Raw genomic sequence first — 25,199 nt, 5'->3', positions numbered from 1 at the left:
AACATAAAAACAAAAATACAGACTCAGGACAGATAATACAGCCAATCAATCAATAAAGATAAACTTAATGAGTACATTGGGAAGAAGCATTAAATTGCCTAATAGTGGTGGAGAAAAAAGACCCCCAGAGGCGTTTCTGAGCACACCATGGTGGAATAAGACTGTGGCTAAGAGTGCTCCAAGAGTGAATCTCGTACTTTAGGACATCAGTGGAAATTAATGGGAATTGCATTTAAAACTAAGAGTGACCCCTGGATGGGGATTTTTCATGATGGCATCCCATTTTTCCACCATCCTCTTTTCCACAACATCTTTCAGTGTGTCCAGGGTTCACCCTGTGATGGAGTAGGATTTCCTGATACGTTTGTTCAAGCATTGTGCTTTGTTTGTGCTGGTTGCTTCCGTAGGAGACTGCAGCATAGAACAACCCACTGGCTACTATGGAGTGGTAGAATATTTCCAGCAGCTTGCTGTACACATAAAAATAACTGATTCACTTTAGCAAATACAGTCTGCTCTGGACCTTCTTGTATATGTCTAGTAGGCAAACTGCAGAGGATCCAGATGTTCTGAAACCTTGGGTCATATCTGATTTAAGACTATCCTCTCAAAGGTCTTCATGATATATGAAGTAAGAGCAACTGGTCTGAAAGTCCTTAGGATAACTGGAATTCCATTCCTTTGGGACTGGGAACACACGTTATGTTTTCAACAGCTCTGCAAATTGAGAAAAAGGGAGAAAAGGTGCTGAAGGACTCCGCTGAGCTGGCTGGCAAATGTTTTCAGCACCCTGGGACTGATTCCATCTGGCCCTGAAGCCTTGTTGATGCAGAGTTTTCCCAGCTCTCTCCTCACTTGATCAGAAGAGACACACAATCCAGGGAATGAAGGGGGGCTGGAGACTACAGGTGTGATGTCATTGTAGGTTGTGCGTATGGCAGTTCTGATTCCAGTACCTCCTTAGCTGGCAGAAAGAGGCTAGCAGTGTTGTAGGAAGGCTGGACTGACAAGAATGAATGAAACCTGTTAAAGAACTGGTTCAGTTCATTTTCTGTGTAAAAAATTGCAATAAGTAACATTTTACATATCTGTAGTAGTACTTTTATGACCTTCAGTTCTCAACTGATGTTTTTTGAAAGAATTGGATGAATAGAAACTGATCAGCTAAGTTAAACTGAATGGCCTCTTTTAATCAAAATTCGTTTTGTTCATTTAAATGTATTTGTATAAAATTAAGTGTTTCATGGCTTTTATCACATTATTGGTTGTCTTTTTTTTAGGAAGCTTTGGAGTCATGCCAAACTCGAATTTCCAAACTTGAGCTACAACAGCAACAGCAGCAACAAGTAATACAGTTGGAAAACACAGATGCTAAAGTACTTCTGGGAAAATGTATTAATATCATGCTTGCTATTGTCACAGTCATCCTAGTGTGTGTCTCTACTATTGCCAAATTCACTGCTCCACTCATGAGGAGTAGATTACATGTTGTATGTACTTTCTTTGCTGTTACACTCCTTGCGATCTTCTGGAAGAACTGGGACAACTTGCAGTGTGCCATTGAGCGTGTACTGCTACCTAACTGAGCTTCATGTATGTTTTCTTTTATTTTTGTTTTTAAATAAGCCAGGTAACTTGATTTTCCAGTCCTAAAGACATTTTACTTTCAAATTTATTTTACTATTGTGCTAAATTAAATACAAAGACTATGATACAATGATGGACACACTGTGGTATTTCTGTTTTAAATATACCTTTCTGGTTGGGCCAATATTTTGAGACTGTTTAACAGTTAGATATTTTGCTTTTATATTGATAATTTTATTCTATTTTGAGATAATTGGCGTTTATGGTTTATATTATTTTAAACAACCAAAGAGCAGTTTTCAAAATACTTTTGGGCAGATGAGAAGCAAGAATTCTAATTTTGAAAAGCTTGCTGCAAAACAGTTATGCACACACACGAATAAAAGATTTCCATGGTGATGCCAGAGCATGCTGTCACATGGAGTCGAATGCAAGAGAAAGCAATGGATGATCCTGTGTCTAGAGAAATGCAATAGTACCTGTTTGGTTTTAAACTGAATGACTATGGTGCTAATCCCGCTAATGTCAACTGTGCAAAAAACAATGAAGAAGTTTCCTAGCACATCTGATGACTAAACGTGTTGCACAGTATGCTAAACTGATTATCAGTGTGAAGTCTTCTTGTGGAAAGAAACCTTCTGCTTTGCAGGGGATGCCAGACATGTAGTAATTTAGTTTGCAAAAGTGGAAAAATGGAAAGAGGATAGTGACAGACGGAATTCCTGCACTGATGCTGTTACCTGTTTTTTGACTCATGTTATGCTGTCATTTCACACAGTATGACAGCCCTCATTTAAAGACATGATCCACACATTGAACCCCAAGTTTGAGGGTCCAGGATGAAAATACTTTAGCAAGTCAACAGTCTCCCAAACATACAGTAGTGTTAAGGAAGAAGAGCTTTCACTGCAGAGTGTGCAAGTTTATTATGAACTTGCCACACTTACAAACTCCCTGAAGAATGGGCCCAAGTTGCATTGAAAGCTTGCATATTGCAATAAAAGGTGTCATTTTGCTTCACCTCTCATTGAGCTTACCACAGATATTCCTGTTTCAGTTAAACTGCAATGTTGATTTGCCTAATTCAGATGGATAATTCAGTATTTACAGGCTCAGAGATGTTGTTTCTAAAATGTATAACTTTTTGTTAAGCTATGTTGGTTACTTTATATCCACATCAGTTTTTGTTTCTTTATACCTTACTTATTCCTCTATATTATCCGCAGCAAGAAACACACAGTATAGCAGTAGTTTTTTTTTCTTCTTCTTCTTCTTCTTCTTCTCCTCCTCCTCCTCCTCCTCCTCCTCCTCCTCCTCCTCCTGTTCGTTCCTCCCTTCTTCCCGACTCTGACTTGCTGAATGAAGTGAGGCAGCTGCTTTTATGCTGCACCTGGGAGCACTTCAGGTGGCCCATCGGCATTATCTGGAAGTACTCCCAGGTGTGGTGGAAGCCCAAAGTAGGGCTCTGCAGCTCCCCCTGGTGGCCCCACAGAACCCAACAGGGCTGTGCCAAAATCCAACTCCCATGGAGACCTGTGGGAATCTGAGGCACTGCTGCAACCGAGGTGGGCTGCCATCTAGCGATCCGGGGGAGGCAGTGTCCTGTGCATATCTGCTCTCTGGTCCTTCCTTTACGACAGTCTCCTAGCCAGGAAAGGTCTCCGGCCATCTGTCACACAATTTTATAGATAGTTTTTCTTACAATATATCAACATTTAAAAACTCAATTTATCGGCCCAACCTTAACCACTATGTAACTGCTGCATGGTGCAATGCAATTGTTGTTTCATATATTTTCATGCCTCCTGTTTGATTGTATTGTATGAATTTAGAAACTTCACTTTGATTACTGTTATGTGTAAATTCCTGAAAATTGTCCGATTATAGTGTAATGTTTGTGTTTCAAATGGGACAATGTACAGTTTGATTTTAATGTATAAAAATAACTGAGCACCAAATCATGCTAGCATGTATGTACTACAAATTATTTTATTGTTTGTTTACAAATTTAAATACTGGAAGCATTTTTTTGGAAGAGTGCAATATCCTCATGGAAATGTGAATAGTTCTGTGAACTGCCTGTTGGCCAAATTTCCTTATCCGACAGCTTGTGTGATCTATATGTAACTTTTTAAATTTTCTCTCCGGCCATAAATTTTTCTTCACCAGATCTGTACTGCATGGATGCCAGTAACATTAACAACTTTGTAGTGTATTACTATACTCATTCTTTATAATCATTTTTAATTTCTTTAGGGTCTTTTTGCACAATAAACTAATGTGTGTTAAAGTGGGTAGTTAGCTAAAACACTGCCTTTGAAAAGGTTTAAAGCATCAGGCTTTAATGTTGAGCAAAACTGACAAGCTGCTAGAACTGGCATTAGTGAGACAGTAAGTGAGACAATGTGTGAGCTGGACGATGAAGAGTGAACCATACAATGCAATGTTTAATTTAATGGTAGGTGAGTTTATACCAACCAGCTTATCTTCATGTTGTGCTGCTGTGACAGACAAAATGCTTTATTTCTCTAATTGGGACATGATGATTAACAGAAAACAAACTTGAGAGAATGGTAATGGGTCTAAACTATAAAGAAAGAGAAAGGGCCTGCTTCTTCATTTTTGTGAAGCTCATTTGTTTTTTGTTGGTTTAATGTAATGTAAGGACATACAATTTTAATTGTTCATTAATAACAAAACAAGAGTGCCTGACCTGTCATCTATACTGCATTCACATACAGTAACTATAGTTTCTTCAGACTGTATGCAAGTGATAATTGGAATAATGTAAAGAGGAGCAGGGTGGCACAGTAGTCAGTTCCAAAGTCCTATAGATACACAGGTCATGTTAACTGATGACTCTAAAAGGTTTCTGTTTGAGTATGTGTGTGTGTGTGTGTGTGTTTGTGCAGTGAGCTGACACACTAATGTACAAGAATAATGGGGATTAGAAGATGGACGGATAGAAAATACCGTTATTGTAATAAAATACATAATGGTATTAATCCGCAGACTATTAATACTTTAAGTGTAGGATGCCTTCATTTTAGAATTGTTTCTTTCATTGTTCAGAAGGAATTAATTGTGGTTGGAAAAAGGAATTTCTGTAAATAATTCAGTACATTCTGTTTCTTATGAAAGCCACTTGATTTCTCCAAATTTCCATAATGATATTCCATAGATGTTTGGTATTTTATAATCTTTTTTTTTTTATTTTGTCAAAAGAAATACATTTCACCCTTAATCTGATCTGTTACTGAGATGGACTCATTAGACATGTACTTCAAACTCTTGTTCTTTGGTGTTGTCTTGTTTCTTTCATCTCAGTTTGTAAAAATGTAAACATTTTCTTGAAAATGTAAATTGGAGAGAACAAAAATTGTAAAATGGAAATGTATATTATATTTGATTATTATTATGTTTTATTTTTTTAATTTTACAAAATCTGAAATTTACATTCTGTTGGAAAATGAATTAATCCCACCCTGAAAACTTATTTAGTCTAATTGGCCATTTTTCTAATAAAGAGTATTTTTAATACATTTTGAACAATTTTTGTGTGTGTGTGTTTGTCAGATTATGAATGTCTTAAAAAAAATTAAGAATATTGAATTGTTGAGTTGTTTCTCATTATTATTTCTTTATACAGTATACATGATAATACAGTGCCCTCTATAATATTTAGAGTGCACGGTGCAGGCGTTCGTTTAAGGTTATCTGCATGCATTTTGGTCACACCATGTAGAAATGAAAGCAGCACTTATACATGATGGCCCCCCTCCCCCCAACCCCCCTTTTCGGACACCTTCATATTTGGGGACGTAGCAATGGCAGGTCTATTGACTCAGCCACATTAAATACTTAGATGCATGTCCCTTGCAAGCAATGACTGCTTTTAGTCGGTGATTCATAGACATCACCAGGTGCTGAGTAACTTCTTCTGCTCCTGCTTGTTTCGGGGGTTTGTTCCCTAAGTTTTCAGTTCAGCATATGGCAGACAGGCCTGAACCTTCCCTGGACAGGTGAGTCGTCTCAAGGAAATTGGCAGATGTAAACTGAAATGTTTAGCTTTGTCTCCATCTAGTGTTAAAAGATGTTTATTACAATTAGCCATTTGTTTCTTCAGAAAAAATGTTAACAAATCGCTCATACTAGTGCAAATGTTGTTTGATCTGTTTACCTGTATATAGTGCTAAACAGTTTGAACCAAAAAGTATTTCTCAGGTAAGTTTGGTTTTCTGGAGTTGTTTAAACTTAGTAGCTTTCATTAGTGCAGCATTCATAAAACTGAAACATACTACAGTACTGATAATATGTATTTTTTTCAAACCCTAATTTTAAAGTCATGTTATTCATATTCATCATTTCGCTTATCGTTTGATTAGAAATAAATGATGTTATTCTTTCACGTTTTGTTCTTTTGAGTGTTGCATGCTAATAGTATCATGACAGCCATACAGCTTTTCTGCACTTGGTTTCTAGACAATTAGCAAATTACAAGAGAATATATTTCTTGAGCAAATTATTAATACAAAAATGCTGGCATAAGCTGTTAGCAATTTCAATTTTTGTTTTGCCCATATGATTTGAAGAAGGATTATTTTGACCTTGTTTTCTGACCCTTATCTGAATATACTGAAAACACTGTACCTGTTATGGAGGAATATTTTGGGTAAAATGAAATAAATACATGTTTTGTGAAATGTGACAAATACTTATAAACCACAATGATATTTGAACAGAAATAATTACATTTGTCATGAAAAATGTTTTTGTTTAAGTATTTATTTAATTATTTCTTCTTTTACAGTATTCTATGACTATGCACGCAGCGGTGGCTTGAAATGAAAGCTGTCACAGTGGAGGTGGTGGGCTCTAGCAAGTGCTGTGTTTTGACTGGTGAATCGTCAGTAGACGGCATGCGCACAGTTGCAGCCTTGCACATACCTATGACCCCCAGAATTCTCAAGGTAAGCGAGCAGCATGAATAAAGTTGTGACCATGCGTGTCCATAGCGGACACAAGTGCAAGAAAAAATTGACGAGAATTACAGCATGAAGTAGCTACTTTCATTTAAGAAACCTGAAATTCAGTCTGCATCTGACATGTAGTGAGTGCATGCAAATGTAGCAGATGATGGTTAAAGATTTATGCAAACTCTACTGACATGAACAAATAAGTAACACAATCCACATTTTGTGATGAATTTAATTGTTTATGCACACATATTGAATCTATAGTTCTTTATTGTTACAATGTCCAATGCATTTAATTTGCATATTTATTTTACTTTGTCCAAAAGATTCCTCCATAATCTCTTCCTTTTAACTTCAATATAGCTTGTTTATCTGTTCATTTAGATCAGTGAAATCTTGACACTTGCAGTGTTTATATTTTTATTAAAAAAAAAAAACAAAGAACAGTGTAACTATTATTGCTATGGGCCGTATCATGAGGCAGGGACTACTGCTGCTACTGCCACCTCATGGATTCTGGGCTTGATTCCCGACCTGGTCACCTTTTGTTAAGTAAATACTTTAAATTAACTGGTGACTGGTGTGATGTGAGTGTACCTACAGAAACCTCTCACTGCCTGACATCTAATGCTGTTTGGATAGCCACTGATTCCTGCAACCCTGTAATGGAAAAGGTCAGTTGAAGAAATTGGCGATTTATTTTTCCCTTTATATAAGCCAATCTTAAATTATCAAGTGCTTTTATGAATCTTCCATGAAATACATTATAGCAAATTTAGATGCATGTACCCTAAAAACATTTGAATATTTTTTGCTTTCCGCCCTACTCCACCATAACCTGTCATCTATAGGGGAGGAGTGAAAGCTTTAGATTCATTAAAAATTTCTATTTCAGGTTTTCAATGGCTCTCGACATTTAGGGTCCCCTGAAACCAAAAACATTGATATCTCGATGGTGGGTTTGTGTCTGTCTGTCTGTGTGTCACAGTTTCTTGAGGGCAGTCTAGAGCTAAAACAGCTGGAGAGAAAAATACCAAACTTGAAACTTAAGCCTGTTAATGGATGACGATGTGCTGATTCATTTTTGAGCCAAATCGTGCAAGAGAAAGAGGCAGTCTAGAGGAACCCTCAAATACCGTAATTCTTCAATTAATTATGAATTCTTGTCAATTGCTGTTGTAATGATCAATTTTTATGATCAGAAAGATCAGCATCAGAGTGGTAAATAATTACTAAAATGTTATAAAATAGTTTGGGTAACTTGGTTTCTAGGGCGCAAGCCCTATTGACGCTTACGTCTTAATTACTGTTGTTTGCACAAAATAGCAATCTTTGTCTTAGAACAGTTTATGGCTATCCCTAACCCTAACTTTCTTTCAGTCCATATTCTAAATCTGCTAAACTTAACTTTGGGGTTTTGCTTGGCAGTGCTAAGCAGCATTGGGCACAATGCAGGAAGTGATCTTGAATGGGGTGCCAGTGCAGGTTCACACGGTCATACACAGACCTTCACTCACTCACTAACACACACACACACACAACTAATTTGGAATTGCCGCCATTGTGAGGAAAACTGGAGCACCTAAAAGGGGAAAGCATGCAAACACAGTGTTGTGATGTGAAATTTTGCATACAAGTTGATAAATATTTTGTATGTATTTGTAACTTCGACAAAGCAATGTAATATTAGTGTTACATTATTGATAATGACAGCAATGGTTTGATGGTTTAAGAACCCCTTCCTCCTTTTTAGGAATGAGTCTCTTTGTAATTTTACGACAGGTTTGAGGGGAAGTGCCTCAAACAAGTTTGACTAATATTTCTCTGCAGGACTCCCAGTCAACCCCCACAGGTAAGCCAGACTGCCTAACTGCCAAGCTTTACCTTAACACAGCATTTCCCAAACTATGGGTCGCGAGCGAATATTGAGTGGGCCCTGAAACATAAGACGATATTCCGACCGATCGGGCTAACAGCCGGATGTCTTTTGTTTTTGTGACATTCTTTATCGCATTGTGTTGTGTTCGTTAGCGTACGCCCTTATAATCTTTTTAAAAACAATTATTAACGTTTGAATATAATAATGGAAAAGTGGTTGAAACGGATAGCAAAAACAACGTCGCCGCTGCCGGTTGATTGTGATGAAAAGACAGAAGATGTTCTTATAAATGACAAAAGTGGCACTGAGGCTGACTTCCAAGCTCCCTCAACGAGTTCGCATGAATCGAAACGACGGAAAGTTGTAAGAAAATATGACCCTGATTATCTAAAACTAGGATTCACTTGGAATCATGATACGATAGATCCGCGTCCTCAATGCGTGATTTGCTACGAAATATTAGCGACCGAAAGTATGCGCCCAAGTAAGTTGACGCGTCATATAGAAATGAAGCATTCCCATTTTACGAATAAGCCAGTAGATTTTTTTCAAAGAAAATTGTTGGATATGAAATCTTCAAAAAATATTGTTTCACATTTCATTAATATTAATGAAAATGCTGTATATGCCTCGTACCTCATTAGCTTAAGGATCGCCAGAGCAGGAAAGCCTCATACCATTGGCGAAGATTTAGTGTTACCATTGATTAAAGATGCTGTTGGAGCGATGTTTGGAGAAAAAGAAGTAAAGGAAATCGAGCGCATACCACTGTCCAATAATACTGTTGCACGACGAATCGACGAAATGGCTGAATGGGCAGAGGACGAATTAATCCGGAGGGTAGTTTATAGTAAATATTATACGCTACAACTAGATGAGTCTACTGACGTGCAAGGCCTATCTCAACTACTTGTTTTTGTGCGTTATATATGGCAAAACGACACGCATGAAGATATCTTGTTCTGCAAGCCAATTAGTTGTGAAACGGCCGAGGAAATTTTCAATGCAATTGATTCCTATATAAAAGAGAAAGGTTTACAGTGGAAGAACTGTTTCGAATATATGCACTGACGGTGCGCGGGCTATGTGCGGGAAAAATAGTAGTGTCGTTACAAGAGTTCTTAAACAAAGCCCCTGTGCTTTGTGGACACACTGTAGCCTTCACAGAGAAGCACTGGTTTCAAAAGCATTACCTAATGATTTCAAAACAGTACTAAATACAGCTGTGAAAATTGTAAATTATATTAAAACAAAACCCTTACAAGCGCGTTTATTTCAAAAGCTGTGTGAAGAAATGGGTAGTCTCTTCTTCTGCATACGGAGGTACGTTGGTTATCCAGGGGGAAAGTACTGACACGATTAGTGGAATTACGCAATGAAGTTACAATTTACTTGGAAGGAAAAACTGAATATATTGAATCTCTACTGGACAAAGAATTCATTCTCAAGCTCACATACTTGGCGGATATTTTTTCGAAATTAAACGAACTCAATTTGTATTTGCAAGGTTCAAACGAATCAGACATTTTTGCAGTTCACAATAGAATTCGAGCGTTTATGAAAAAGCTTATGTTGTGGAAAAGTTGTATTGAGGATGGCAAGTATGATTGTTTTGAAACTCTTGAAACTTTTATTATAGAAAACCAAGTGCAGCCAAAGACGAATGTACTGTCTGCAATTTCCACTCATTTATCATTGTTAAAAAATAACTTTGATGCCTATTTCGGGGAAGAGATGAAAAAGCTCGACTCGTTGAATTGGATTTGTAACCCATTTCAAGACCGCCTACCAAGTAGTATGTCAACAAAAGCAAGTGAAGAACTCATTGATTTATCAGAAGATACGTCACTGAAAAATAGTTTCAATCTCAAGCAGTTAACGAAATTCTGGCTCTCAGTTGCTGGGAACTATCCTTGCCTGTTTGATGAAGCTATAAAAGTCCTCCTCCCCTTCAGTACCTCATATCTATGTGAGGCCGGATTTTCGGCTATGATCAGCATTAAAACTAAATACCGAAATAAATTGGACGTATCAAACTCACTGCAATTAAAAGTAACTAAAATTGAAGTTGATGCTAAAGCTATAATGACAAAAAATAGGAAACAAATACACCCTTCTCATTGAAATAACAGTCCTTGTAGGTATTTAAGTAATAAAAAATTGTAACTTAAAGTTGTTTTTTTTCTTATTTGAAAAGTCCTTCATTCATATTGGTGACGCTTAAATTTCCATAGTGACTGTTTGTGAGCTAAAGTACAATATATGTTGTCTGTGATGATAACAAATTAATGTCAAATGAAAAAAATACTTTAAACAAAATAAACAGCCCGAACAAATAAGACACCATTAAGTAGTTCCGTGACTCGCTACTAGGGAATCTGAGCGTTACCAATATTTTATGCCCCCTTTTTAAGACGGCTAAGAGGTGGGTCCCGAATTTGGCAGTTTTTGTTAGGTGGGTCGGAGCCCAGTCAACTTTGGGAACCACTGCCTTAACATATGGTTTGGAGGGCAGGTGTGAAGATGTTCTCTGCCCCATTGGTCTGAAGTATGGCTGTTTGGGACTGGCTTGTATCAGAAGCCTTTAAGTACCATGACGCCCTATTGGCTGTAGGGGTTGGGCAGAAAACCTATAAATTTGCTTGCTTTACCTCACCCTCTCTCTCTCTGACCAAACTGATGAATGACCATCACACACCATGAATTGAAAAGGACAAGACAATGAAGAGCACAGCTCAGCAGCCATATTGAGATAGGCATGTGGCCTGTGCCGAAGAAAGCTGACCACAAATGAGGCCTTAACTAGAGACATTTTAAGTAACGAACAAGTCTGTGTGCAGCCTGAAACTACACATCAACATTCATCAGGTTCTATGGTTGCCAATATTCAAATGTATTTTGCATATTGTTGTTTTTATGAATATTATCAATAATACATTGTTTAAATTGTAACTTAACTCCTGCTTGACTTTTACTACACATAATTACCTTAGGTTATAAATGTAGAAGGGAAGGAGGGCAGAAGTTATATGGTACAGTACCATATAAACAGTGATAAGTCTGTGAGATCTGAGGCATTCTGACAAAGGCTACATGTTAAAAATACAAAAGGGAAAAGTAAAGTAATATAATACTCTGCCAAGACAAAACACACAGGTAGAAAATGTACAAGCTGCATGAGGATAGTGATTGAGTTGGAATGCAGACTCCATACTTGGTCACTGTGCTTCTTCTATTCAACTGAAACATTTTTACAGTTTTTAGAGCACCAACAGGTAATGTGATTTGTGTGCCTAGAAGTTCATTCTTGGAGTAAAGGTTTTGGTTTGGAGGCAGTTTTTTTAGCTGTTATATGATATCCAGGTTCTAAAAGCTTTTTGTGAGGAAAGTTGAAGTGGCATGTAGTTCTAATAAACAAACCTGGAAGGCACTAATTAACACGTAGGAAATATTTAGGGACAGAAAGTATGAACATACGTAGTTGAGCTTACTGTACTGTTGCACAACAAAAAAGAGTAGAACAGCTGATTAGGCGATGAACCTGGGTCGTCTCCGACAATATCTCACGTGTGTGATAATTCCATAGAAGTGCACTATAATAAGAGACCATAGTTTAACTAAAAGGTCTGGACAAAGCAGTATAAATGTTGTCACGCATTCAAATGGCCTCAGTGATCTCGATAGTTCCAGCCTGTGTCGTGCTTTGGCACTGATATTCACATCTCTTCCTTTTTCATCCACAGACCCCAAGCTCACTTTTGGTTTCATCTCTCAGAGCCGCTTCTTCCTGCCCTGAAGAAATATAACCCTCAGCCTGCCATCATGGATGGCACTAGATGGACTCGTGTCTGCAAACTTATTGCCTATGCTAACGACTGAGCCTTTCCAATATACAGGGATCACCAGCTGGTGCCCCAACTCTTTTTCTGCCTTTGTTTAGTTATTCACGTTTTAAAATAAATTTCCATTTCAAGCTACCCTAACACTTAGAGAAAGCTGTGGTTTTCTGTGCCCCTAAATGTGGCTTTACTAAATATTAGTGTTAGTCAGTAAGATTTTTAATATTAACAATCTTATCAGTGAGAGGAAAATTGACTTTCTTCCATTGAGTGAAACGTGGCTCAGCTGTGATGGTGCTGCAGTGTTAATTGAAGCAGCACCTCCAAATTATTATTTTGTTCATCCTTTTCACCAAGTTAAGAATGGTGGAGGTTTAATATTCTCGATCCAATTAAACTTTGGTACTTTTGCTCCTTTCAGGTATCTTGTCATAGTTATTTAGGGAGTGTCGCAGTCTTTCGTGTTGATTTATAGACCTCCAAAATATAATGCATCTTTTATCGAGGAAACTCACAATTTTACTATCTATAATAACTACTTATGACAGGCTCCTAAATTGTTTGGTGATTTCAGCTTTCGCATAGATAATCCTAAAGCAAGAGAATTTATTAACTTACTGCACTCTTTTAACTCTTACTGCTACACACGAGAGAGGACACACAATAGATTTAGTTATTACAGATGGAGTAAGAACTGATGTGAGGTGGGTCACGGATATTGGTATATCTGACCATTTCTCCATTTTATGTAACATAGAAATACTGGGAGCTAGAAGTAAATAGCAGCATATTATTATAAACTCTTATTCTGATGACACAGCAGCCTTTACGTTTACTAATATACTGAATAATCGCTCCGGATTTAGTTCTTGTCCTATCACAGTCAACAATGTAACCAGTAAAATGAAATATTTTAATGCTAAGGTAAAAATTAAGAAAACAACCAGAACTAAAATTCCTTGGAAGATTCAAAGAGTGTTGAACTAAAGAAAAAAATGTGCATAAATAGAGGAAAACTAAATTAACAGTCCATTACAAAATATTTAAAGCACATATAACTGAATGCAACAAAGCAGAATAACTGAAAAGGCTATCTTATTTCTTTAAAAGTATAATGCAGGAAATCCAAGAGTTTTAACTATCGATCTTCTAAACCCCACTCATTCAACGGAATGCCTCCTGGAAAGTTCTAGTGAAATGTGTGAGGTTTTTGCTACATTTTTTAAAGACAAAATAAACAATTTTAGATGTAATATATCAATCCAAAGTGAATCCTGTTGAACCTCAGCATGTCCTTCTTGGTGAACTGAACTAGGTTTACTTGAACTCCGTAGAACGTTTTCTCAATGAAAACCCTCCACTAATTTCCTTGGCCCAGTCTCAACAGGCTTTTTGAAAGAAGTCTCAGATGTGCTAATTGAAAGTGTATTTGACATAGTGAAGTCATCATTAGATTTGGGGGTCTTCCCAGATTGCCTAAAAACTGCAGTCAATAAACCCCTGCTTAAGAAAAATAATCTCAACTTCTTTGTCTTTATTAACTTCAGATTAACCTTTATTTATTCCCATGGGGAAATTTGACTTTTAATAGAAGCTCAATAGATAGATAGATTTCCACAGACACACTACAGTCTGAGTGCTACAGAATGACTAGAAGGAAGAAAACGTCTGCCTTAGCTGTCACAGTGAGGCGTTATGCAGACATAATGCCGTTGGTATAAAGGACCCCAGTAGTGTTTCTTGACACAATTCTGATGAATGATTTGTTGCCTGAAAGTCCTCAGTGTTAGTGTGTCAGAGAGGGGATGTACAGCATTGTTCATATGGCACTCAGTTTAGTTTTAATTCTCTCTTTTGCTATGACCTCTAGGGGGTCCAGAGTGCATTCCATAACCGGGCCTGCCCTTTTAATTAGGTTGTTGATTCAGTGGGCTACTCTTAAAGTGATGTTACCAGCCCAGCACACCACAGCGTAGAAAACTGCACTGGCCATCGCGGAGTTATAGAAGATGTGAAGGATGTCACTACCCACACTAAAGGAAAGCAGTCTGCTCTGCCCTTTATTATATAGTTCCTCTGTATTCCATGACTAGTCCAACCTATGATTGTTGTAAACCCCCAAGTTCTTGTAGGAGTGTACCATCTCTACATCCACTCCTTGATTAGTGACTGGACACAGAGGCTCTTTGGGGTGGCGAAAGTCAATAACCAGTTCCTTGGTTTTGCTTATGTTGAGATGCAGATATTTCTTTTTGCACCAACAAACTTTTCAGACTCCTATACTCTATCTTGTCCCCTTTATCAACACACCCCATAAATGTAGGATCATCTGAGAATTTCTGCAAGTGACATGACCTGCTGTTATATTTATATTCTGAGGTGTACAGAGTGAAGAGAAAAGGAGACAGGGCTGTTCCTTGTGGTGCTCCACTGTTGCTCACATCCGTATCAGAAACACAGTCCTTGAGTCTCACAGACTGTGGTCTGCCCTACAAATAATCCATTATACAGGACACCATAGACTCATCCACCTGCATATGTCCGAGTTTACCCCTTGACAAGGATGGTAGGATGGTATTTTAGGCACTTGTGAAATTAAAAAACATAATCCTCACAGTGCTGCCAGCTTTGTCCAGGTATGAATAAGCCTTGTGGAGCAGATAGATAATTGCATTCTCCACTCCAATCTTTGTTTGATAGACAAACTGCAGTGAGTCTAGGTGGTCTTACACAAGAGGACTCCTATAGTCCAGGACCATCCTCTCAAAGGTCTTCATGATGTGAGACATAATTGCCACTGATCTGTAGTGGCTTGAAGAGGCGCCTGCCTTCTTTGGTACAGGAACAATGCAGAATGTTTTCTACAGAAGTGGCACTTTCTGAAACCTTAGGGGCAGGCTGAACAGATGACATGAATTAGAGATCACATGACGATTAGCTGAATACTTAGAAAAAATGCAGAGTGAGTCAAAATGATGTTAACACTAATGGTACTGCTATATATGTAAAATAGCAAAATACCCGCGCTTCGCAGCGGAGAAGTAGTGTGTTAAAGAGGTTATGTAAACATATATATACATAAACATATATACTTATATACATATCTACATATACACATATCTACATATATATATATATATATATATATATATATATAGAGATATATATATATATATATATATATATCTATATATATATATATATATATATATATAGAGATATATATATATATATATATATATATCTATATATATATATAGATATATATATAGATATATATATATATATATATAGATATATATATATATATATATATATAGATATATATATATATATATATATATATATATAGATATATATATATATATATATATATATCTATATATATATATAGATATATATATATATATATATATATATATATATAGATATATAGATATAGACATCCACATATATATACATATATCAACATATATATACACATACATATACACACATACATACACACACATATATATATATACATATAGCAAAATACCCGCGCTTTGCAGCGGAGAAGTAGTGTGTTAAAGAGGTTATGTAACCATATATATACATAAACATATATACATATATATACATATCTACATATACACATATCTACATATACATATATATACATATACACATCCACATATACATATATACATATATATATATTATATATATATATATATATATATATATATATATATATATATATATATATATATATACACACACATATACAAATTTACATATATATAGCTATAAATATAGACATACATATATACATACATACATTCACACACATATATATATATATATATATATATATATATATATATAGAGAGAGAGAGAGAGAGCAAAATACCCGTGCTTCGCAGCGGCGAAGTACTGCTTTAAAATTTTAAATAATAAACTGAGGGAAATTATACCAATAATTATTTGTTAAGGATCTCTTTGTATACCATGTTGTCAGTTCGCCCCTCCGGTTGTAATATGACCAAGTTGTGCGCTGAGCTTACTCTTGAGCATGCAACGTATACTTGGCCATGTGAAAAGCAAATCAAGAACAGCAAGACCGTGCCAGCTGCGGAGCTCAGCTTGGAGCGAAATGAAGTGAATGAAATGAGGTGAATGGGAGGGGAGATGATCACGTGACTCCAAAACCCGCCTTAACTCTCCATCCCTCCACAAACACACAAACACAGTCTCTTGGATCCCAACTCTCGTTTATATATATATATATAGATAAATAGCAAAATACCCGCGCTTTGCAGCGGAGAAGTAGTGTGTTAAAGAGGTTATGAAAAAGAAAAGGAAAAATTTTAAAAATAACGTAACATGATTGTCAATGTAATTGTGTTGTCATTGTTATGAGTGTTGCTGTCTTTTATATATATATAATATACACACACACACATATAAACATATATATACATATACATATATATATACATATCTACATATATATATACATATACACATCCACATATATATACACATACATACATACACATACACACACACACATATATATATACACATACAGATATATATATACACATACAGATATCTATATAGATATCTATATAGATATATATATATATACACATACAGATATATACACACACACATATATATATATACACATACAGATATATACACACACACATATATATATATACACATACAGATATATATACACACACACATATATATATATACACATACAGATATATATACACACACACATATATATATATACACATACAGATATATATACACACACACATATATATATATACACATACAGATATATACACACACACATATATATATATATACACATACAGATATATACACACACACATATATATATATACACATACAGATATATACACATACAGATATATATATATATATAGCAAAATACCCGCGCTTCGCAGTGGAGAAGTAGTGTGTTAAAGAGGTTATGAAAAAAAAAAAAGGAAACATTTTAAAAATAACGTAACATGATTGTCAATGTAATTGTGTTGTCATTGTTATGAGTGTTGCTGTCATATATATATATATATATCATGTTACGTTATTTTTAAAATGTTTTCTTTTTTTTTTTTCATAACCTCTTTAACACAGTACTTCTCCGCTGCGAAGCGCGGGTATTTTGGTAGTATATATATATATATATATATATATATATATATATATATATATACACATACATATACACACATACATGCAGTTTCAATAACATAGAAATCAATATAAACAACATTAACATCATTATCATATGAGAATATTAAGTAATATAAAAGAAGCACATTTCATATAAATATAAATTATTAAACAGTAAAATCCATCCATCCATCCATCCATTTTCCAACCCGCTGAATCCGAACACAGGGTCACGGGGGTCTGCTGGAGCCAATCCCAGCCAACACAGGGCACAAGGCAGGAAACAATCCTGGGTTTTTATCTTTATTTTATTTTATTGTGGAATCAACTCCTATCTGCGCACACCAGGGCGGCCGTGGGCAGATGCGTATGGTGTATTCACTCCATGTTATCGTGCATTGCGCTGTCACTGGTATTTTGATAAAAGAATTTGAACAAAATATAAGAAGCGTATAAATTATTAAACAGTAAAACATTAACATTTAAGAAGTAAAGTAACATTAAGTACTACTGCAGTGCCTTCGGGTATACCTCATTTTTTGTTTGCCCATTACATGCTTAAATGTATACATTTTTTGGTGTACCTACCTGAGAACACGGGACATATAACCGAGCGTGGGAGAAGCATGGATTTTAAACACGCGTTGAGTTCATCTGCTGGTCTCCCTCATGAAATAACTGGTAATGTTTGACTAAAATCTACAGCGAGTAAAACGACATTACCTCCTATTTTTTTTTTTACGATCTCTGAGATCTTGCTTTTTTTGGTTCAAGGCTTCATAAGCTCTTTTATGTTCTATGGTGTACTTATCTCAAACCATCATCTTTGAATGTTGCAAGACTTTCGCCTTGTATGTAGATTGGGGTAATTACATTCATTGCATTCCTAGTCTGAATCACAATCCGATTGTATGGGTGGTTACCTGGCACTGTAGGGTTGCCACCCGTCCTTTAAAATACGGAATCGTCCCGTATTTGAGAATGAAATTGCGCGTCCCGTTTTGAATCAATACGGGACGGGATTTATCCCGTATTTTTTTTATCATTTTTTTTAAAGCAGCGTCTCATGCAAATCATCCCACACGCATTTTATGAAGATGCCTCCTTTCGTAGTTTTGATTGGGTAATACTTGACGTCATCGTTAGTTTGATTGGTCTTTTTAACTGTCCAGTGAGGAGGGCGGGTCTTTTAAGTACAGTCTGCAAAGTGTTGGCACTGGGATGTGGCACCCGCTGCAGTATGCGTCCCTTATTTTTTTGTATTAAAAGTGGTAACCCTACGTGGCAGGTAACAGTTATGTTTGGTCATGAAGTCGTCTAAAATCCGCCACGTGCCCTCTTTTAAGTGTGAGAAGCAGATATATATAGCCAAATTCTCGCGCTTCATTGCGGCGAAGTACTGCTTTTAATTTTTTAAGAAAAGAAAACCTTTTTAAACGGATCGAAAATACAGTATACCAATAACAATTTGTTAAGGATCTGTTTTTTTCTGAACCTCGCTTTTCACAGCTGTCGCGCTACGGCGTGTGTTTCGTTTATTTGACAGTATGTAGATCGTGGTAATTACATTCATGGCATTCGTTTTCTGAATCACAATCTGACTGTATGGGTGGTTACCTGCCAGGTAACGCTTGTGGTTGGTCAGGAAGTCGCCTTACATCCGCCACGTGCCCTCTTTCTGTTCCCAGAAGCTGATCATAGAATGGTTTTAATAGTTTACTTTCAAATAATGCAAAGAGTATGCGACACGTGTTTCTCCCTAATTCTGGGCTCATCAGGCATACACACTCACTTCATCCCCTCTCAGGAATCGAATCTCTATCGTCAGCGCCAGAGTTGAAGCCCCTAACGTTGCGGTCAGCAAGTCGGCTAACATCCGCCATGTGCCGTCTTTCAGTTGCGAGAAGCAGATCATAGAATGGTTGAAACTGTTGCCCCTAACGTTGCGCTACGGCGTGTGGTTCGTTTATACCTTGTGTCTTCTCATTAAACTTTTATCTCGCGAATATGTTATTGCAATCCGCAGCGGGAGCGTTTCTATAAACTTAATTTAAACTTACGTTTTACACCGTGCTTTGTTTCCCTTATGAACATGCTTGTATGCTTCACTCGCTGGCTTCTTATTGTTTCGCTCCCTTCTCAATTGTTTAATGAATTTTTTGTTCTTCGCTGTTTGCGGCTCTTCCTTCATTTCTCCCTACTGAGTTCTTTTATCTCGCGAATATGTTATTGCAATCCGCAACAGGAGCGTTTCAATAAACTTAATTTAAACTTACGTTTTACACCGTGCTTTGTTTCCCTTATGAAGATGCTTGTATGCTTCACTCGCTCCCTTCTCAATTGTTTAATTAATTTTTTGTTCTTCGCTGTTTGCGGCTCTTCCTTTATTTCTCCTTACTCAGTTCACAGTCTTTTCACGTGATTACGTGGGAGGCGTGATGACGTGACACTCAACTCCGCCTCCCACGGCCATCAAGCTGCCGTCCATTACAGTAAATTGTCAAAAATGAGGTTCCAGTTACGACCATTACGCGTTGAATTTCGAAATGAAACCTGCCTAACTTTTGTAAGTAAGCTGTAAGGAATCAGCCTGCCAAATTTTAGCCTTCCACCTACACGGGAAGTTGGACAATTAGTGATGAGTGAGTCAGTCAGTCAGTCAGTGAGTCAGTGAGGGCTTTGCCTTTTATTAATTAGTATAGATACTTATATACAATTTTTGTGGACAATTTATGTGCCACATATGGTTCATGTGTTGAACCTGATGGCGAACAGTTTGAGACATTCCTGTAAATCATTTTGCACATATGAAGTATGTTTTGTGAATAAATTGTTTCTGCCATTCAAATGTTAACATAATTTTGACTCACCCTGTAATACTTCACACCTACCTTACCATAATATGAAAGCTTTCTTCAACACATGGATGTTTAAAGGTTAAATAAAGCTGGTGGAACAGGCCTTGGTTTGAGCTATAGGACTCCCAGAATCTAGAATGCCCAACCCAATATTGGAGAGCCCCCACTGTTTAGGCCAAAGATGTTCAACACCACATCTTCTGGCCCACAGATGTCATTGAGACTATTTGATTGTTTTTATTTTTTGAGTGTCTGAACACTTTTGACTTTAACTCCTAATACTAACCATTTCTCATTTTCTTCTCGCTGTTCCGCTATGCTGCTTGCAGCTATTGTTGGCTGGAGTTCTGTTATAGTTCCGGCATGATCTTGGACCTTGGCCTGCATGGTTGAATGCCCTGGGAATGACTGAATGGGCTTTTGGCTTGTGCCAGCTAGTCTTTGACTTCACCTTTGCTTAGATCAATGTAAAGAAATAACAACCTTGAAAACCTGAGAAATTGTGCTTGACTCGGACTGGGATGGGCTCCAGCCCCTCGTGACCCTGCTCAGGATTAAGTGGACTTTGAAAATAGTATGATAAGGTATTGCTCAATTATACTTCCTTGTGTCTTTTGTGTCACTTGTTTAACAGTCTACACAAAATTATGAGGATCCTTAATAAGTTGCTTTATTTCAATGTGAATTAAACTTCCTGTAATGAAGATTGTTTTTGCTGTGAGACCCTGACTACAGTAATTATTACTTTTGCATAAGGTACAGTTTACCAAAATGAATATCTCATACCGTAAACTGATAGATTTCTTTACTATATGTCGGGACTGTGCTTTAAGTTTAATAACCACTTAAAAGAAGGAACTGACACCATCAGCAGTGCACTAGCAAAGGCTATTAATACATATTATTTATTATTTGTGTAGCTCATTATTCATTTGCTTTTATTCCAAGTTACATTTACCAAAAGATTTTTCTTTAATGCTTTCTGAATTGTGTGCCAGATCAGTTGTGTGCTCTAAGATAAGAGACATTTTAAAGAATCAGTAGCTGTGTTTATAAAGAAATAATGCTAGAATAACACATTCATTGTACGATTCGTGTAACTCTGAAGGCTTTTCAAGAACGCCTTCATAAATACTGTGCGTCATTAGCAGGTTGCTGCCTAGATAAAGGCTATTGTGCCTTGGCTTCTCAGGCGCTGCAGAAGGGTTTCGCCATACCTGGGACTGATGACCTGGGCTGTCTAGACGTTATTGTGGAAGGTGTTGCTTTCTGTACTTCTCCATGTAAGGATTTGCAACATCCCACACCTGCAATAACACAAATACTTACAGGTCAAGGTATGGTAAGGAAAATAACAAGCCACGTGTTAAATAGAGGTGTTGTACCTGAATTCCTTGGCTATTACAGATCTAGGCTTTCCAGTTTTCTCAGCCAAAGGCATTTGTAATTTGAAGACATTTATAAAGAAAATTGTTTTGTCCTATATAAAGCAGTGTTCCAATGAAACACCTACTGCTGCTGTTACTGACACCCAGCTGTGATTTTAATAATGTATTTATTTTAAAACTGATAGTAATCAGAATTTAAAAACAGAAATAAATGACAGCACAGGACAATGGAGGTAAAGCTAACAGATGAAACTATAACAACATTACAAACACACTCACTAAACCTGCATGATCAACTGGATGACGTGTTAGTGCAGAGTTACCATGTTCCCAACCAACAGCTTTCAGGAAAAAAATCAAGTTGTGTCAACATCCCTCCCTGCCCAGACTGATCATTTAGCTTGCCTAATATCCATTGGTGCTATAAAAATATATAAAGTTCTATCAGACTAAAACAGATGGTAGTTGTGTATTAAAAATGCTTGCCTTTTCTTCTAGCAGAAGTCTGTGAACAGCCTCAATATCTGGAGTCATGAAGCGGTCCTTGGTTAATGGTCTACACACAAAACAAAATCATCTGACTTTTATTTATTATATATATAAATATAATAAATATATAAATATAATAAATAATATATAAATATAATAAATAATATATAAATATAATAAATAATATATAAATATTGAAGAAGATAACAGGTAATAATATTGCTGAAGATAACAGGTATTTTTTAAGAGAGGTTCAGTTTTAAAAAATTACATTACATGCTCCCCGTCACTTACCTGACCATAGAACGTACAAGGTCATAGACTCTTTCCAAAGGTTCAGTAGTTTTCAAGGGACGCAAGAACTCCAGCGCCTGGCAAGCGGCTAATAGTTCTATGGAAAGAACTGAAAAAAGGCAGGGTGTTTATAATCAACAGAGCAATTAATCTTGAGCTGCGCAGTAAAAATAATGTATTTTCTTTATATTATGGGGAACTGTTATTTTAAGGCAGTACTTTTTAAAGTTCACATTAAGTTAACCAGTTAAAGTATTTTAAAGAGTCACAAACTAACCCTGGCCTTTTGTAGTTTTAGAAAAAAAGTGGTAAATTTATGCTTGTCTAATAATAATAATAATAATGATAATAATAAAGGAGTGGCACGGAGGTATTTAGCAGGTAGCTTCTCCACCTCTCAGAGACCCCTATTATTTTAGAGATTAGCTGCTTGCTGTGTGATGTTTGTATATTCACTAAAGTTTGTGTGGACTGCCAAAGGTAAGCTTCCTTTCACCAGTCCGCATCAGGAAATAGTAGACATCCGGATTACTGGGTTAGAACATTCTTTCTTAGCTGGCTTTTATAGCCGAGAACTTCAGATATATATATATTTTGATTTTCAAGATAACAGTAGACTTTAATTACACTTTAGATACAACACTGTGAGAAATGATGGATTGAAGGTAATGAATGCCCTAGTGCAGGCCTTGTGCTGATGTTCACAAGACTTTTAAAGAGCCTGAAAATTAATGAATGTTCAACATGGTGGTCTGCATAACTAGGTGAAGGCATTATACTTGCATCACAGGTCAGATTGATTATGACCAGGGGCCTCATGTATAAATGGTGTGTACCCACAAAAATGTTGCATACGGCCGTTTCCACACTTACATTGCAATGTATAAAAACTAAACTTGCCGTAAAGCCACGCACATTCTCACGCCAACTCAAACCATTGCGTACGAACGTTTTTGGCTCAGTTTTGCAAACTGGACGCACCCAGTGTCAAAGCAGTGCTACTGTTCCTGTGTGGTTTCCCTTTATTTAACTGAATCACATCCCTAACACGGCCTTATCAAATACACTGACATTAACCACATATTGTTTTTTTGGTTCAAGGCATCTGATTGTAATCAACTTGTAACAGTGTAATGATGCACAGAATGACCAATCTATTCTAAATACCATAGCTGCTTTAGCGTTGTTACTCTCCGTGCACCACTCACAATATTTTAACCCACTGCATCCGAGTGTGGAATCACAGCTATACAGCAGCTGATAAGAAGGCTCTATGGCAGATTGTGTCAACAGCGGAGAAAACTATCCGGGTACAGCATCTAGCACACACTTCCTCAGCCATGCACACAGTCTACTTGAACTTCTCCAATTCAGCAAATGCTTCAGAGCCTTTTCTGCACAAACCTCGCAGTTTCACCCCAAGAGCTCTAAACACACTCAATCAGTCCATGAAGTGTTCCTGGTAGAACTGTTTGTACTTTTAAGTACAATTACCTCACTGTAAACTTCCATTACAGTTGTAATATTGCACAACCTGAGCCACTTATACTTTCATATTGTATATCTTCATTGTTTTTTTTTATCATATTATTATTATTATTGTTATTTTTACCATTTTATAGGAAAATAAGTTTATGGAGGATTTATATATTGAATATCATTGTACCATACAACAACAACAAGAAGAGAGCGCGTATTTACAGATGATGACGACGACTGGCTTCTAAGTCGATTTAGATTTCCAGGCGTTATCTTCTTGGCGCTCTTGATATCATTTTTAAGATGAAATGCAGTAAAGTATATATATTACATTATACAGATATATTTTTAATTTCATTTAAATGATGTATACTGTTGTCAATTAAACGCCTGGACACAGTCGATAGCGCTAGCAATGAACTGGCGCCCCGTTCAGGGATTGTTTCTGCCTCGCGCTATACAGTGCATCTGGAAAGTATTCACAGCGCATCACTTTTTCCACATTTTGTTATGTTACAGCCTTATTCCAAAATGGATTAAATTCTTTTTTTTCCTCAGAATTCTACACACAACACCCCATAATGACAATGTGAAAAAAGTTTACTTGAGGTTTTTGCAAATTTATTAAAAATAAAAAAATTGAGAAAGCACATGTACATAAGTATTCACAGCCTTTGCCGTGAAGCTCGAAATTGAGCTCAGGTGCATCCTGTTTCCCCTGATCATCCTTGAGATGTTTCTGCAGCTTAATTGGAGTCCACCTGTGGTAAATTCAGTTGACTGGACATGATTTGGAAAGGCACACACCTGTCTATATAACGTCCCACAGTTGACAGTTCATGTCAGAGCACAAACCAAGCATGAAGTCAAAGGAATTGTTTGTAGACCTCCGAGACAGGATTGTCTCGAAGCACATATCTGGGGAAGGTTACAGAAAAATTTCTGCTGCTTTGAAGGTCCCAATGAGCACAGTGGCCTCCATCACCCGTAAGTGGAAGAAGTTCGAAACCACCAGGACTCTTCCTAGAGCTGGCTGGCCATCTAAACTGAGCGATCGGGGGAGAAGGGCCTTAGTCAGGGAGGTGACCAAGAACCCGATGGTCACTCTGTCAGAGCTCCAGAGGTCCTCTGTGGAGAGAGGAGAACCTTCCAGAAGGACAACCATCTCTGCAGCAATCCACCAATCAGGCCTGTATGGTAGAGTGGCCAGA

General features: G+C 36.8%; 2 protein-coding genes and 1 pseudogene across 2 annotated transcripts in view; 2 read left to right on the top strand and 1 right to left on the bottom strand.

Moving 5' to 3' along the window:
- tmcc3 (transmembrane and coiled-coil domain family 3) overlaps positions 1-5,130 on the top strand; it is a 55,661-nt gene extending 50,531 nt beyond the window's left edge. The window contains exon 4 of the mRNA XM_051931324.1: positions 1,281-5,130. Within this exon, the coding sequence (XP_051787284.1) occupies positions 1,281-1,586 (306 nt within the window). The 3' untranslated portion in view covers positions 1,587-5,130. The remainder of the gene's footprint in view (positions 1-1,280) is intronic.
- A 3,516-nt stretch (positions 5,131-8,646) lies between these two features.
- Positions 8,647-9,849, top strand: LOC127528422 (zinc finger BED domain-containing protein 5-like; annotated as a pseudogene).
- An 11,378-nt stretch (positions 9,850-21,227) lies between these two features.
- Positions 21,228-25,199, bottom strand: part of LOC114643343 (histidine ammonia-lyase-like) — a 38,750-nt gene continuing 34,778 nt past the window's right edge. Inside the window, exons 18-19 of the mRNA XM_051931285.1 lie at positions 22,510-22,618; positions 21,228-22,282 (exon numbers count right to left, since the gene is read on the bottom strand). Of these exons, the coding sequence (XP_051787245.1) occupies positions 22,171-22,282; positions 22,510-22,618 (221 nt within the window). The 3' untranslated portion in view covers positions 21,228-22,170. The remainder of the gene's footprint in view (positions 22,283-22,509; positions 22,619-25,199) is intronic.

This window comes from Erpetoichthys calabaricus, chromosome 1, assembly GCF_900747795.2.
Source record: "Erpetoichthys calabaricus chromosome 1, fErpCal1.3, whole genome shotgun sequence".
Taxonomy (NCBI): domain Eukaryota; kingdom Metazoa; phylum Chordata; class Cladistia; order Polypteriformes; family Polypteridae; genus Erpetoichthys; species Erpetoichthys calabaricus.
The sequence above is the reverse complement of the archived record's forward strand: the minus strand, read 5'-3'. Positions and strand labels throughout refer to the sequence as shown.